Raw genomic sequence first — 16459 nt, 5'->3', positions numbered from 1 at the left:
CCTTCCCCCCCCCGTGCGCCCTCCCCTATTACCATTACTTACCATCACCTGTGTTGCGTCATCGCTCTCCGGCTCCTTCAGCCTCCACAGTCAGGTCCGGAGCACACACTGCACAGTGCAGCCTGAAGGGCACAGAGCCCCTCTGTGTCCTAGACTCGGCACTCTGCAGGCTGCACTATGCATTTTGCACGCCTGGCTGGGGGCCCACTAGCGCTGGGAGGGGAGGTGGTGTGCGGGTGCCCGGGGGGGGGATGCGGGTTTGGCACCGCTGTGGGCAGCTGCCCAGGCCCCTCCAGAGGCCAGGGCCCGGGACAGCTGTACCCAGGGCACCCCCCCTGTCGGCGGCCCTGTCTCCACTTGCAGCTGAATGGGTGTAACTGGACAGGCACTGGGTATTCACTGAAAGGTAACATTTGCTGTTGGATGGGCTTGGGTATTTAGAGGTCCACATTTATTTTCACCCATAGTATTATGGGTAAATTTACTAAGATGGGAGTTCTATTGACGATAGGATGTTGGATGTTGACCTTAGAAACCAATCAGATCATACTTGCTATTTATTGAGCACATTCTAGAAGATAGTAGATAGAATTTAATTGGTTGCTATAGGCAACCTCCCATCTTCAATAAAACTCCCATCTTAATAAACTTCGTGTCACAGGTGACCAGAGGTAGTCCTCCCTGGAAATTTTTGCTTCGATGCATTTCTTTTTTTGGTCAAAAACATACAAATAGCTCAAGGTCAGCTGGAGTCTTCGGCGATGTTTTATAACAAGTAGTGTTCCATGTATACACCGGCTCTCTTCTGTTCTTTATTGCTTGCGTATATGTGTGTAGTTTACTTCTTGATTGGGCCATGGTATTGATGTTTTGGCTCGACTTATTCAGAAATCTTTTCGGTCTTTCATAGGAGAAAGAAATCTATCGCTGGCCTTTAAGGGAGTCTGTGAAAACCATGTTGGCCATGGGCTGGAGTGTCGAAAGAACTAAAGAAGGAGAAGCTCTAGCGCTACATCGGGAGAATGAAAAATTGCGCAGCATATCCCAAACCAACCAGGTAAGACAGAACATTGACCTGCACCTGTAATAATGCAACAGACCATTATCTAATGCCGGTACCTCGATATTAGCAGGTCAGAGACAAGAAGCAAAAAAAAATGTCACGCACTCATGATTTTTATCCCCACCTCTAATTAAGGGTGATTTGTATCTTACAGGGAAATGGCTTTAATCCCACCCCAATTGATCTCAGCAATGTTGTCCTCTCCAGAGAGCTTCAGGTTTGTATGTTCATATTGTCTTTTTTTTTTACACTATATCTAAAATACTGATTAGGACTTCAATTAATGATGTTGGAGGGCGAATGGCATAAATGTAAGTGGCTGCCCCAAATCACATGTTTGTTTTTGAGGAACTCATTGGCTATTTGTTCAAGAATGCTCTCGTTGAATGGGTAATGCCAAGTAGGAATATGACCTACTAAAATAGTGATGTCATTTTGAGTCAAAATTGACCCATTAGCTTGCTTCTCCGATAAAAAACCAGGGTGAACCGTTCTCCCACGTTCTAGACCTTTTAATGGCTAAACACACAGCAAGAGTTAAAATGTTAAATAGTCATCTTTGGTGACCTTTTTTCCATTGTTGGTTTTGTGTAGGGGATGGTAGAAGTGATGGCAGAAAATTACCACAATATCTGGGCCAAAAAGAAGAAAGTGGAGTTGGAGTCCAAAAGTAAGAGACACATATGGCATTTTCTGTAACCCATGCATGTATTTTTTCCCCTAGAGTCTGTAAAGTAGGAAAAATATTCCTTGACAATGGTACAGACCTATACCTCCCCCTCCCCCTTACTTCTCCCCCAAGCACTTGAATCAAGTTCTCTTAAGCTGTCATTAGGTTAACTGTGCCCTACATAGAGTGCGGTGTCAGGACTCTGATGAACCAAATTTACAGTACCCAATCCAGTTCCAAAATCAGGCACTTGGAGATTTCCTACTATAAATCCTCAGTTGCTTCTGAATTGTCAATTGTATCATTACTTGCAGTAAGTGAGATAAATAATGCATGGAATAATTCTTCTCCCCGACCAAAAATAGTCCTTTATCGTCAGAACCCTTCACTGTTACCAATGAGATTGTTGGCAGCGCAATATTGAGCGCATTATGCTGACACATTACTAATTTCTAATACTAAATCACTGTAATCTGGTTGGCACTGTAACCAGTATTTTCCTCTACAGGTGCAGGCAGTCACCCTCTCTTGGTGCCTTATGACACCTTAACCGCAAAAGAAAAAGCTCGGGATCGTGAGAAGGCTCAAGAGCTTTTTAAATTCCTCCAAGTGAATGGTTATGCAATATCAAGGTACATGCATCTTCAGTTCACACGTGTTAAAGTGACCAGCAGGCTAGGTGTGTAATTATCTTAAAAAAAAAAAAATATATATATATATATATTCTTATAGTATGTGAATATATATTTAATTCTTATAGTATGTGAATATACTGTACAACTGACATCTAAAACTGAGATAGATTACTGGCTGTACTGGAGCTTACACATTTTATGGGTACTGTGTAAAGTGAGAGGACTATACTGTGTACAGTATGTATTATTTCAGTTAGTGTAACATTTTCCTATGTCCAGCAGCAGTGCACATAATATTCTTCTTGCTTCTGTACACAGAGATATTTTGTCATTTGATTAATCAGATGCCATCGACACCAGAGGCCACACACCACCTACTTAAATATACAGCCTGTGGAGGAGTTCATAGTAACATAGTATAACACGTGCAGGCAACGAAGACCTGAAATACCCATCAAGAATTCGTAAAGTGTAGTAAACAAACAATTATTGTTTTAGCTTACTTATGTTTGTTGTATTATTTAATACATGTGCAGATGATGACAGATTCATTTATGTGTATGAATAACAAATGGATGTTTGGTTTATTTTGTAGGGGATTGAAGGATATGGAGCTAGATGCATCCTCCATGGAGAAGAGATTTGCCTTTAAGTTTCTGAAGAAAGTTCTGCATTATGTTGATTCTGCGCAGGAATTTATTGCACATTTAGGTGAAATGTCATTTAGTATAAATAAGACTGGTACTATATATATTTATGTATCATGGATGTAATGTAAGGGGAAAACAAAGGTAGCGACTGAAAGCGATGACACACTATGTCTTAAATGTAATAGCCTGCGCGATGTCTTCAATTTAATGTGGCAATTTTTTAAAAGGCGAAACGGGTTGGTTTTGCCTTTTAAATAATTGCTGGTTGACTCCTAGGTGCTTAATCACAGACGTCTCGCATCCGCCTGCAGCTCGCTGGCTTCCAGCCTATTGGTTTTCTTGCTAGGAACCTCTATGCGGGTCTTTATTGTATTGAATTTTTTTGTTTTATTTTATTTCAAAGCTGAGCAGCCTACAGAATTACAGTAAATAGGCAGTCACAATGAAAGCCAGCAGTATGTCTAGGTGAATGAGGCACACAGTGAAATATAAAATATGAGGGCACTGTTAGTGTTCCTCGGCACAGATTGGCAAATGATGGGATAATGGGAGAGGGAAGGAAAGAGGGGATGCGGTCATTTGGTCTACAGCATGGTCAACATGGGAAAAGGTCGACATGGTTCTAGCTAGAAAGGTCAGTAGTTCGACAGGTCGTTCGTTCGATAGTTCATTAGTTCGACATTGTCTAGGTCGACAGTCAAAAGGTCGATATGGAGTTTTTCACTCTTTTTTGAGCTGTAGCGAGGCACCGTGCCCGATGCATCGCAAGTGCAATAAGTGATGCGAGGGGATGCGGTGCACTTTAAACTGTGTCCATGTCGACTGTGTTGACAGTCAGGTAGTGAAAAACCCCATGTCGACCTTTTGACTGTCGACCTAGACATTGTCGAACGAATGACCTGTCGAACTAATGACCTTTCGACCTATAACCATGTTGGCCTTTTCACATGTCGACCTAGACCCCTGTCGACATTTTCCCATGTCGGCCTAATTGTGTCGACCTAATGACTGTCGACCATCATGCTGTAGACCAAATGATCCCAACCCAGGAAAGAGGGGTTAAGGAGAAGAGGTCCTACAGACAGCGATCATGAGATGGCACGAGCAGGGTCGGACTGCCCCACTGTGGGCCCTTCTTCCTGGGCCCCAACCTCCTCCATTAGGGATCAGGTTCCAGACTGTGGTCTTGAATCGACACTACTGAGACTCCCAGGGCGTGGATGAACTAGAGGAGGAGCTGTTTAGCACGCATGGAGCTAGATGTATGGCGACGCATCTGTACCTCTCCACAACCTATCTGACATATTCCCAGAAACTTGCCATGTTGTTCTATTTAATCTTGCCTACTAAAATGACTGGACTTTTTTGATATAGACCACCTCCTCTATATCGGCAGAAGACTATAATATATCTCTCTTGTATTACTCTATCTCTACAGAGGCGGTTGTTGGCAGCACTAAGGCTGAAAAGTCACCACACGAGCAAGAAATCAAGTTTTTTGCCAAAGTAAGTTGTAGAATATATTCTTCTTTTTACCACTTCCTCCTACTAAAACTATACCGTAAGAGGTATGTGACCAGATACCTATATATACCAGTTACTTCTGTAGGTAAATTTATATCCGAATGACAATATATACCCTTTTGTATTTGCTGGAATTCATGAATTTAGTAAATTACAGTACAGTATGTATTTTCTTAATCAGAAGGTATCAAGCTCACACCACATACACATACAGATTTCTGACTGCTAATATTAACCGTTGTCTGCAGTACTGTATAGTGCTATCGCAAACTTTACAGCATTGTTTGGAGCTGTGATTTAAGATTAAGTTGGGGAATAGAATCTGCACTGGACAGTAGTAAGGGGAAAATAATTTGTATTGCCCAGTCTTATTTATGTATTCCCTAATTGGGAAATATTTTCTAGTAGGCGGCGCCCCCCAGAGTCCGATAAATAGACTCAAAAAGAACAGAATGCACAAAAAGGGAGAGTATCAATATCTCCTCTACTGGCGCCGAACGATACGTCCCTGCAAGTCAAGGGGCGATCCTCTTCTCCAATTCTAGGGAAGGCTATTTTATAAATACCGTACGCCCCTTATGGGGTGAGAGGGTTCCTCTTCTCCGGATATAATGAACTCAGACAGGTCTCAGGGGCAGCTGTCACACTGGTGGGAATAATTCTGAATCCCTGTGTCCCTTAAAGCCTCCGTGTATGATCGTGATGACCCAAAATGAGAGATGATAGGGGGGTATAGTGTAAAAACATTTATTGAACATGTAAACATAAACAAATGAAAAGGCAAATGGAGCTACTTGGCATAGTACCGTATATGATGGAGAACAAAGATGTTATCAAAGTTCTCAAAAAGGCTTGAAGCTGAGCGGGATTGATCCCGGGAAAACCAAAGTCCACGCTCCCTCCAGGTATCGGTGCAAGATACCAAAGGTCCAGAAGTCCTCAAAGAAATAGTCCAAAAAAACGTGCTCACCGACACCGCCGTTCGCTGCTGGGGACGCGAGACTTCCCGGCACATCCCGGTAATGTTAAATGCACCCCCACGTCACCCCCTCACTATAAACATGAACCCGAAGCGTGGCGAGTGCAGCGAGCCCGCGAGGGGCGGCGGTACGCATCCTCCGACCTTTTCATACCCCCACTATCCACGTCGGCGTGGAGTTGAGAATAGAAAGTGTGGCGAGCGGAAGCGGATACCTTGACAGGTATCCGCGTCCCTTCGCTGGCTTCACAGGTATGCGCGTCCGCTCGCCACGCTTCGGGCTCGGTGGCTCGCTGCGCTCGCCACACTTTCTATTCTCAACTCCACGCAGACATGGATAGTGGGGGTATGAAAATGTCAGAGGACGCGTTTATAGTGGGGGGGTGGCGTGGGGGTGCATTTAACATTGTAAGCACCCATTAGGGTGCTTATACAATTTTTAATCGCATCGCATCGCATTGCATGGCATTGTATGCCATATACAATGTCATACAATTTTAAAATTGTATGACATTGTACAATATCGCATCGCATCGCATGCCTTTTGGTATGCGATGCGATGGGCTTCGCTATAATACACAAGTACCCGTAACTTTTATTGATCAATTTAAAATGCATCAGCAACATAGGGATGGATGCCTTTATGTTGTTTGTTTCATTTTTAAATTGATCAATAAAAGCAAATTTTTATTATATCACATTTTCACATGTGTCCCCAACAAAGAGTCTTCTTTCTCTCTTTCCACTTTAGCTATGAAGGTTTGCAAGCTTGGAATAAGTATTTGATTTCTTCCCAGGAAACAAAATCTTAAACTGTATATTTTCTCCAGAGGGCTTTACCAGTTTAAATAGTGTCCATTCTAGCACCCGTCATCTTTGAAAACCCATGCAGTTCCTCTTCCCTGCCTGGGGTGTCGCTGTCTGCTGTGGTGTTTCTAATACAGTGGCATAACAATATCCCCGCAGACCCCTTGGTAGCGGGGAGGAGGCACTGTGTAAGTGCGGGCGCCGGGGGTCTGTGGGGCTATTGTAACACCGCCGCCGCGTCTGTGCTGCGGCCGGGACCCTCAGGTTTTCTTGTCTGCGCTGCGGTCCCGGCTCCTCTCCTGGCTTCTGCTGCTTTGGAAAAGGACGGACCATCTTTAAATGTCTGCTCCCATATAGCAGACAGTTTACTCAAAAACTGTCTGTTGTATGGGGGCGGACATTTTGTGATGTTCCGTCCTTTTCCAAAGCAGCAGAAGCCAGGAGAGGAGCCGGGACCGCAGTGCAGACAAGAAAACCTGAGGGTCCCGGCCGTTCATAGCTGCAGAAGCCAGGAGGCTCCCCTCCCCAGGACCGCACCGCAGACAAGATCCCTGGGCGGAGGGGTAAGCCATGGGGGGCAAGGGTGGCGCTGACAAATTTTCGACAGGGGGGGCATAGATTATAGTTACGCCACTGCTAGAATACTAGACTGTATACAATATAGACAAAATTGGCTTACCTGCACAGTCTATTTTTACTTGCGATGCCGATCCCAAGGGGATGCGCATTGGCATTGGAAGCTGTATACACACTAGGCAATTTGTGATAACTTTTCTTCCGAAATATGTACTACCATCTTTCAAACAACGCCGTACCAAATTTCAGATTGATTTATAGGTTAGTTTTTTTACACGACGACAATGCACCAGCTCCCTCATCCGGAATTGTTGCGGCCAAATTGCATGGATTGCGCTATGAAATGTTGCCGCATCCAACTTGGGTCCCTGCAACTTCTTTTTGCTGTTACTCTGTTCCGGTGGTAACAGAGTAATAACACAATATTGACTGACTGACATGACCTTTGTAGAAGGATTCCGACAAGTAAGCCTTTTGTAGAGCTGAAGAAGAACCGGCCAACATTTTCTGTTACCTGTTACTGAAATTAAGGTTAAGGTTAAATTTTTTACTGCAACCTAATGTTATTGTATGTTTTAAACATAATAAAAAAGTAATGCTGTGTACACACGGGGGCGATAGGGGATATAATCGCTGGGAATATGGTCGCAGGCGACCATATTGCCAATGATTGGAGTGCGCACCAGCGATAAATCGCCGGGTGCGTGCTCCCGTTTTTTGCCCCATTGTAATCGCTGGCCGCAGGAGCTTGCTCCTGTGACCAGCTAATTACCTCTGCGGCTCCCCCAGCAGAGGTTCCTTTTCATCAGCGACCATCTCTGGTCGCTGATGCAAAGGAGACACTGGGCAATATATTGCTAGCAATATATTGCTGAGCAATATATCTCCCCCCGTGTGTACGGGGCTTAAGAGGTGTAAAGAAAAAATAATAATCAACTTTTTATAGTATAAGTTGTCTCTGGAACAAGTAATCCTGCTGAGGAAGCAAATAATGTGTTCCCCAAAATAATATTTTCACTGCCTGGGGCAAGGCAGTAATTGGACTTTCTCCCACCCCTGAATGCACCTATGAGTATCACATTCAGCACCGGTGCAATAGACTACCCCCCCCCCCCCCCCCATGCAGGAATGCCTTATGCCTCAGTAATGCTGCTAGATTCTCATCAATTGATCTGCATCAGTATCATATATGCCCCCTCCTGAATGTAGGCATAGGGTGCTATTAGGGCTTCAGAGGAGTACTGGAAATCTAAAGGTCCCCTTTCCTTTCTGTTCTAGGTCCTCCTACCACTGGTTGATCAGTACTTTAAGAATCACTGCCTGTATTTTCTCTCCTCCCCGATTAAAACTCTCAGCAGTAGTGGTTATGCATCCAACAAAGAGAAAGAAATGGTGGCGAGGTAAGTGGGAAAACACTTTATTAATTTTTTAAAAATCTCAAAATATTCTGTGTTTCAGGGGATTTTATGGTGACACACCATATCCTCATACACTTCGCCTCTGTACGCACTGTGGCTTCAGATACCTGCTGTGAATGAGTCAAGCCAAGTAGCGTAGCATCTTTTTAGCTCGGCTGTTTGTCCTGATCACAATACGACGTGACAAAACTGCTTTGCAAGACTGCGCTGATTAATTTGTTAGTTAATTTAGTTAGTTAATTTGTTAGTTAATTTAGTTCTGTTCTGCTCCATATACAAACTTGCACAATAAACAAGAGCCACATATTAAATGAATCAGCACAGTCTCCTTGTGCGTCCTCGTCACATTGTGTTGTGACTAAGACGCATTCTTGACAAACAAGACGCCAAATGTTGGACCTGGTGGCTCACTCCCGCCAGGCATCTCTCGCTGCACGGCATATTAAGTCTAGGTGTATGTGTCCTCATACACCTAGACTTAATATGCCGTGCAGCGAGAGATGCCTGGCGGGAGTGAGCCACCAGGTCCAACATTTGGCGTCTTGTTTGTCAAGAATGCGTCTTAGTCACAACACAATGTGACGAGGACGCACAAGGAGACTGTGCTGATTCATTTAATATGTGGCTCTTGTTTATTGTGCAAGTTTGTATATGGAGCAGAACAGAACTTAATATTGGAAACAAACTGCACATTTGTATACAGTTTGACAGACTCAGTCGCACACAAGTGTCATTTATCAAATGAATCAGCACAGTCTCCTTGTGGGTCCCAGACACATAATGTTGCGATGAAGACATATTTTGGTAAAGAAGAAGGGAAAAAAAAAAAGATGCCCAATTCTAGAAGATACTCACGCCCCACGATGTGGCAAGATGGTCTGTTTGGCCAAGATACACGAGGACACCTCTGTATGTGACACTTGTGTATCCTGAGTCTGAATGTGTATAAGAATTCCAACAGGACTTGGGGGGCTAATTCAGGATCACGCGTTGCGATCCAAATTCGCACATGTGCAAACCTCAGCAGCGAACGGCTTTGGTGAGTTACACTCTCACCTGGCCGTTTGCTGTGGGAGGAAGAGTCGGGGGAGTGCAGGGGGCAGTAGCAGGGGAACGGACAGTGTTTAATGGGCATCCCCCAAAAATGCTGGACGTTCCCCTGTAGAAACAGGCTTGACGATGCCTGCTTGGGACAGGAGGTTGACATCACATGTCGTCAGCACCTGCCCTGTCTGTGTAACAGTGACAGGAATAAAAGTCATTATAGACTGACTTTTATTACCAAAGGGGAGAGAAATCATTTCATGGTCAGCGAACATGAAATTATTTCTCTCCCCTTCGGCCGAATGTGAGGGGGCTGAAGGGAAGTGTCCTGGCGGTGTTGACCCGCTTGCTAAGAAGCAAACGACCGCTGCTTACCGAGTGATTTCGAATCAGGCCCTTGATGTGGGATAGAACTGAGGCTACTGCATTGTGGCACTTCCTATAGAGATTCATACAGTAGTCTGCTACACAGAGATATACAAGCATAGCATTGCGACTAAGATGCACAATCGGGAAAATAGGATGCTCAACACAAGTGAAGTCTCGTGGGTGGGATCTGGAGCACCGACAAGGGATGTTTGGTGCAACTTCAGCAATAGTTTAGGAGCACACATCTGTATGTTTAAGTAATTTGGGTATCTCTGTGCCACTGCTATTTGTATAAACCATACCTCCCAACTGTCCTAATTTCAAAATTTGGGTATTTCTTGGTGGGTTTGGGTAGATCAGTAGCAGGTTATTCTTATTCTGTTCTCATTCCACATGTCAAAGTATGTATAAATTTATATATCATTATTCTTATTCAAAGTGTGGAAGAACGTAGATGCACTGTAAAGCCTTGGAGACTTCACCAAAATGGCAAATCTATTGTGAGATAGAATAATGGGCTTGATTCATATGTAGTCAGAGTTGCTCGAAGCAGCAGTGTTAGCATTAACTATTTGTACTGCTGGGGGATTACTAGTCCCAGCGGGCCCCTTATTGCCCCGCATGCTGGGACTTGTGGTGCTGTCTTGTTGGGACTTGTAGTACCACAGCAATACACAATAGATTTACCTTTTTTTTACACTTTAATCAGCACGATGCCCACCGGCCAGGGGTATCGAGGACAGCCATAGCATAGCCATAGTATAGGCAGGTAAGTTCTGGAGGGGGGGGGACCCCTTCTTTGGGGGGGTCCTCACTCCCCCAGGACCCCTGCCCATGCTGACCGGTCAGGGGGAGAATGCTTTGGGCGGGGGGGGGGGACTTATATAGAAAGTTACCCCCCGGCTGTGGCGTTACCCTGCTGGCTGGTTGGGCCCGTTGCCAGTTCTTGAAATACAGGAGACCCCTATTCATTTTGTCCCCTGTATTTTGGGAGCCAGGACCGGCCCTTGAGCCTGGTGCTGGTTTTGTAAAATCAAGGGAACCCCAACTTGTTTGTATCTGTGATTTTATGAAACCAAGACCGGCTCTTTGAGTCCGGAGGGGGACCCCCACGCCGTTTTTTTTTCTTATTATTTTTCCTTTTATACATTTTTAAGACAGAACCATGCACAGATCTCAATGATTTGTTCATGGTTCTGTCAAATCTTTTTTTGGGGCGATTTTTGGTAACGTTTACCAAAAGTCGCACCCTATTACATTTGCGAGTTGGATACTTTATAATGGGGAAAACATCTGGAAGCTAATTGAAGTGTGACTAAAAATAGCCATTTCAAAATGTGCAAATTCGCCTCAAAAAGTGCAATTTTTTTACCGCGAATCGCACCCTATTACATGTGGGATTTTCGGAAAACGTACGATTTTACCAAAAATCGCATATGTCTACAAAATCGCCCCCTATTACATTTCGCCCTGTGTGTCCACATATTTTAGGAACGGAAACCACAAGCACTGGTTTTGCCTATCACATTGACCATAAATCATTTGAACTGGTCCTAGAACACCAACCCAGAGTGTTAGTACCCCAAGGCACCCAAGGGTGCAGCGGGACCCAGTTTGGGAACTATTGACATAGACCCCTTTATTACTAGAGTGTGTACTGGTCAACCATGTGTTCTATGGGTAATATGTATTAAGACTGGAGAAGTGATGACGCTGGGTTTGAAAAAAATTGACAGGTGCTGATTGGCTGCTGCGTTATTACCTTTTACTTTATCACTTCACCAGGCTTAATACATCTGCCCCATGGTTTGGTTAGTTTTTTCCATAATCCTGTCCCTATATATGGCTGCTCCAATTAGGGAAATCACTAATTTATTGCTGAATGTGCAAATAAGTTTGGGCTTTTGCATGTACTTGTCTTACCAATTTCCGCAGTATTCTTTGCATCTTTTTTTCCTAACTTGTTACCATTTTTCTCTCATTTCCTCTGTACTTTTCCCTGTCACTTCAGTCTGTTCTGCAAACTGGCAGCTCTTGTCAGACATAGGATCTCTCTGTTTGGTAAGTTATTTTGAGTTAGGTCAGGCAAGGGACCGGCAGCAAGCGTTGTCTATGCTGAATAATGCATGGGAGATAGACCTTAACTTTTGTGTTGTGTGATAGATAATGTTCTGAAGATATTAGAGATCTACTCGGATTTACTCTGTTCTTAGCACCAAAATTAAAGCCGGTTCAGATTTACTTATTGGCTATCCAAAACATGTGACATCCATAAGATTCTGTTTTGAGATCTGGGTAAATCCGAGCCTATACATCTCTAGTATATATAACTAAATGAGACACAAATTCACATTGGTCTTCTGTAATCGGTTAGCTATCCTACATACAGGACACTTAAAGGCATCAGGAGATGACATCACTTTAAAATATGTCAGTACAGTAGATGCAATCAACCAGTCTGATGCTAATTCAGACATATCTGCCACCACTATTTTGTCTGCCTGTCATCCAACTGCACGTGCAACCCTTTCTCACCCACTGTTCTTATGTCTACCTCTGTCTTCATAACTATGTGGACTTACAGTACATTTAGCACCATGCTGGGTGCAGACTAACACAGACGTCCCGGCTCCATTCACAAATTGTGTACGAGTGATAGAGTCTTCCGACTCGCCAATGACACTCCCATGAAATGCGATTGCATTTACTTTCCATTTCACGGATAATGGGGGCGATCTGTATGTACCGTACCGGCAATGTGCCCCTCTGTGTGGATTCCTGATCGTGTGCAGGAGCCAATTTCCAGACCTGCAAGATCTACGTGCATTAAGGGGGTATTCTGGTTGGTTTGCAAAAGCAAACTCCTTTAACCCCTTTAGTGGTGTTTTTTTTTTTTTTAGGGAGTGCTCCCCACTGGGCAAGTTTTATTTTTTTGGGAGCACTCCCTAACACCCCCCCTCACCACTGCATTTCCTGGGTAGTGCTGCTGAGCACTCCATCAGCTGCTGCCCGGCCCCCGGCAACCCAGCTGTGTGCGGCATGACGTTAACAAGGCCATGCATCACACAGCTGGGGGAAGGAAGCAAGCGGTGCCACTCCCAATAACTTTTCGGGTTTGCCAGTCTGCGCACTGGAGCATAACCCGCAAAATTCTCGGGAGTACCAGTGAAGGGGTTAATGGACAAAACCATTCTGCACTGCAGGTGAGGCAAATGTAACATGTGCAGAGAGAGAGAGAGTAACATATGGGTGATTTATTTATTTGTACACTGCAATTTAGATTTCACACACCCCACCCATATATAACTCTCTCTGCACATGTTACATCAGCCCCACCTGCAGCGCAGCATGGTTTTGTCTTTTAAAAGAGGAGTTTGCTTTTGCAAACCAACCTGAATCAGGACCTGCGTGCTTTTGTTTACAGCAGCAAATGGAAACCCTTAGACAAAGGCCCTTATTCTGGTTCACTCGCAAAGGCAAATTCCTTCTCAAATGAACAGAGCCATGTGCACTGCAGGGGGGCAGATGTAACATGTGCAGAGAGTTATGTTTGGGTGAGTTCTTTTGTTTCTATGCAGGGTAAATACTGGCTGCTTTATTTTTACACTGCAATATAGGTATCACTTTGAAGTAAAACCCCACCCAAATCTAATTCTCTCTGCACATGTTACATCTGCCCCACCTGCAGTGCACATGCTTTTGTCCATTTGATAAGGAATTTGACTTTGCGAGTGAACCACAATAAGGGCCAAAGTCTGTTTTAGTCAGACGTTCATGCAGTTCTTGTTAAACAAGGGCTGTACTGCACAAAATAATATCCAAAAACTTGAACAAACCTCAGTTTTTTATATATTTTAATTTATTTGGAAAGATTCACAGATAATGAGTCACTAAGTAATAAGCGATAAAACGTCCTGTTGCAGCCGAACCCCTTTGTAACATTGTCACTGTTTGTGTATGTTTCATATCCTTTCTAATACTGCATGTCACCTGAGTCTATTGTCACATGTATCAAACACAAGAATGACACGGCAGCCAGTGCAAACACATTTAATTAACACCGTGTATTGACAATACTTCTGTGCCTTAAGATATTTACTCTGGTCCTTTGATTTCAGGAAGTGACTCTGTCACCATAGTGAGCTGTCTGCACATTCTGGCTCAGACCCTCGACACACGGTACTTTTTATCATTTTTATTTTATTGTAGTCTGCTCTGCCATTAAATTCTGCTAAACACTATTTTACCTGTCCAGATTAGTCAAGAGGGTAATTAACATTATGTATGCAATAAAGAAATTGAAAAAAAAAAAAAAAACATTCTCTGTGCACCTTAATGGTATTCGAAAACTGTTAGTACAAGTTATGTACTGCTGAGGGTCTCCTCTCCAGCCCTCAAGTAGCTACGACAGGTCTGTGGGTTTCTGTAATTATGCACAGGTGAGTTATCCTATGTTGCTTTCACAGGTGAAAATACTCAAGACATGACCTGTTGGGAAAGTTGTGGTTTGAGAATCACTAGGGAAATATGGAAAAGGAACAGTGAGCACAAATGTACTACACTTTCTTGTTACGTGTTAGAGTATTATTCCTATTGATTCGGGGGGTACGGCAATGCTTTGCAGCGTGGGATAGTGAGGAAAGAAAGGCATATGCTTTAAACAGTGATATGCAATGTAGTGAAAATAGATTAAGACATGGAAAAAAAGTGTAGAAGTGGTCCTGCTCATTACAGATGTTACCAGAGCTATGAGGTTATCTCAGTGTGGTGGCTGTGACAATAGTTACAGTAGGCTTGGTTTGATGCGGTGGGTGAGCCTGATCAGATGCTGTAGGGAAGCGGTTCTCAACCTTGGTCCTCAGGACCCCCCCCCCAGCAGTTCACGTTTTCCATGTCTTCACACAGTATCACAAGTGAAGTATTTAGCCCCACCTGTGGATCTTTTTAAAATGTGTCAGTGAATAATAAGTGCACCTGGAAAACGTGAACTGTTGGGGGGGTCCTGAGGACCGAGGTTGAGAACCACTGCTGTAGTGGGCAATGGTACAGTGAAAGTCTTGAGAATTCAGATGAGTGTATTGTTGAGGGCTTTGTAGATGATGGTAAGTCATTTGAATTAGGTTTTGGAGGACATAGAGACAACGCAGAGCAGTGACATAGGCAGGTTTGCTTTGCCATAGGATTTCAGACCAAAGCAGGAATATGTGGGGGAGGGGAGGGACAGACAGCTGAAAGATAAGACAAGTGTATAGGCAAGTTGAGGCAAAGACGTGAGCAGGGATAAGAGAGTTCTGATTGCATTTTGGTTAAGAAAAGGGCATACTCTAGTACAGTGGTTCTCAACCTCGGTCCTCAGGACACCCCAACCCCAACAGTGCACGTTTTCCAGGTCACCCGGCGGGTGCACTCATTATTCACTGACACATTTTAAAAGTTCCACAGGTGGGGCTAATTACATCACATATGATTCTGTGTGGAGACCTGGAAAACGTGCACTGTTGGGGGATCCTGAGGACCAAGGTTGAGAACCACTGTTCTAGTAGGTAAGGAATGTGCAGGTGACTAGATTGGATGTGAGGAATCAAACGGAATGTGGTCAAGTGTGACACACAGGCAGTGGTCTTGGGAGACTGAGGAAATTGTGGTGTGATGGTGAGAAGAGTATGTTATTCATTACACAACATACTGTAGTTCAAGGAAGGTATGCAGTCAGTGGATTGACAATGTCTAGGTGTCGACTGCTTATGGTCGACAGTGACTAGGTCGACACATAAAAGGGTCAACATACCTTAGGTCAACACAAGCTTATGGTCACTAGGCAAGCTCGACATGCCTATTTCATGATTTTTTTTTTATTTTTTAAAAAAGGCGGTTTTTCATACTTTACTATCCAATAGTGCTTGAAGCATGGTGAGAGAAGCAGTATATGTATGTGTATATGCATATATATATATATATATATATATATGTGGGAAAGTGGAATAGGGTGGATCCAATCAGCGCTAATTTGTGGTTAGCTAGCACCAGTCAGGAAAAAAAGGGGATATGTGCACCCTTTTTAAAATAGACACTAAAAGTTCCAAGTTTGAACTGCAGCTTCCTCCAAAGTAATTCCTGGGACTCACAGGAACAAGCGACAATCTGTACAAAAAGAAACACAGGAGGAGCGCTCCATAGTGTAAAACCAGATATGATTTAATAGACATAAAATATCCACGGTACAGTCAATCAGTACTCGTACCGTTTTAAAAACAGCAGTGGGCTGGTTACCACATGATGTATAAATAACAAGCCAGGCAAGCCTCCTACCACCATCCGGAGCAACTGCAGCACGACACGGAACCTCACCGAACACTCTGTGAGGGAAGCGGTGTACCGACAGGCTGGAGAGGATCAGATGCGGCAGGGGATTCCCGGCAGACACGGAGCTCGCCGTCACCAAGGCCCGCCCTAACGCGTTTCGTAATCCACTTCGTCAGAGGGCGACGAAGTGGATTACGAAACGCGTCTGGGTAACCAGCCCACTGCTGTTTTTAAAACGGTACGAGTACTGATTGACTGTACCGTGGATATTTTATGTCTATTAAATCATATCTGGTTTTACACTATGGAGCGCTCCTCCTGTGTTTCTTTTTGTACATATATATATATATATATATATATATATATATATATATATATATATATATATGGTGTCCATGTTGACATACGAATATATAGACAC

General features: G+C 43.9%; 1 protein-coding gene across 13 annotated transcripts in view; it reads left to right on the top strand.

Moving 5' to 3' along the window:
- RYR3 (ryanodine receptor 3) overlaps positions 1 to 16459 on the top strand; it is a 527067-nt gene that overhangs the window by 365214 nt on the left and 145394 nt on the right. For all 13 annotated transcript variants that reach the window (XM_083167836.1, XM_083167846.1, XM_083167845.1 and 10 more), the window contains 9 exons: positions 911 to 1057; positions 1218 to 1280; positions 1658 to 1733; positions 2242 to 2365; positions 2964 to 3079; positions 4457 to 4524; positions 8183 to 8304; positions 11747 to 11796; positions 13854 to 13914. In XM_083167836.1, coding sequence (XP_083023962.1) covers positions 911 to 1057; positions 1218 to 1280; positions 1658 to 1733; positions 2242 to 2365; positions 2964 to 3079; positions 4457 to 4524; positions 8183 to 8304; positions 11747 to 11796; positions 13854 to 13914 — 827 coding nt within the window. The remainder of the gene's footprint in view (positions 1 to 910; positions 1058 to 1217; positions 1281 to 1657; positions 1734 to 2241; positions 2366 to 2963; positions 3080 to 4456; positions 4525 to 8182; positions 8305 to 11746; positions 11797 to 13853; positions 13915 to 16459) is intronic.

This window comes from Crinia signifera, chromosome 12 (genome assembly GCF_055691185.1).
Source record: "Crinia signifera chromosome 12, ASM5569118v1, whole genome shotgun sequence".
Taxonomy (NCBI): Eukaryota; Metazoa; Chordata; class Amphibia; order Anura; family Myobatrachidae; genus Crinia; species Crinia signifera.
This window is presented reverse-complemented; position numbering and strand designations above follow the sequence as displayed.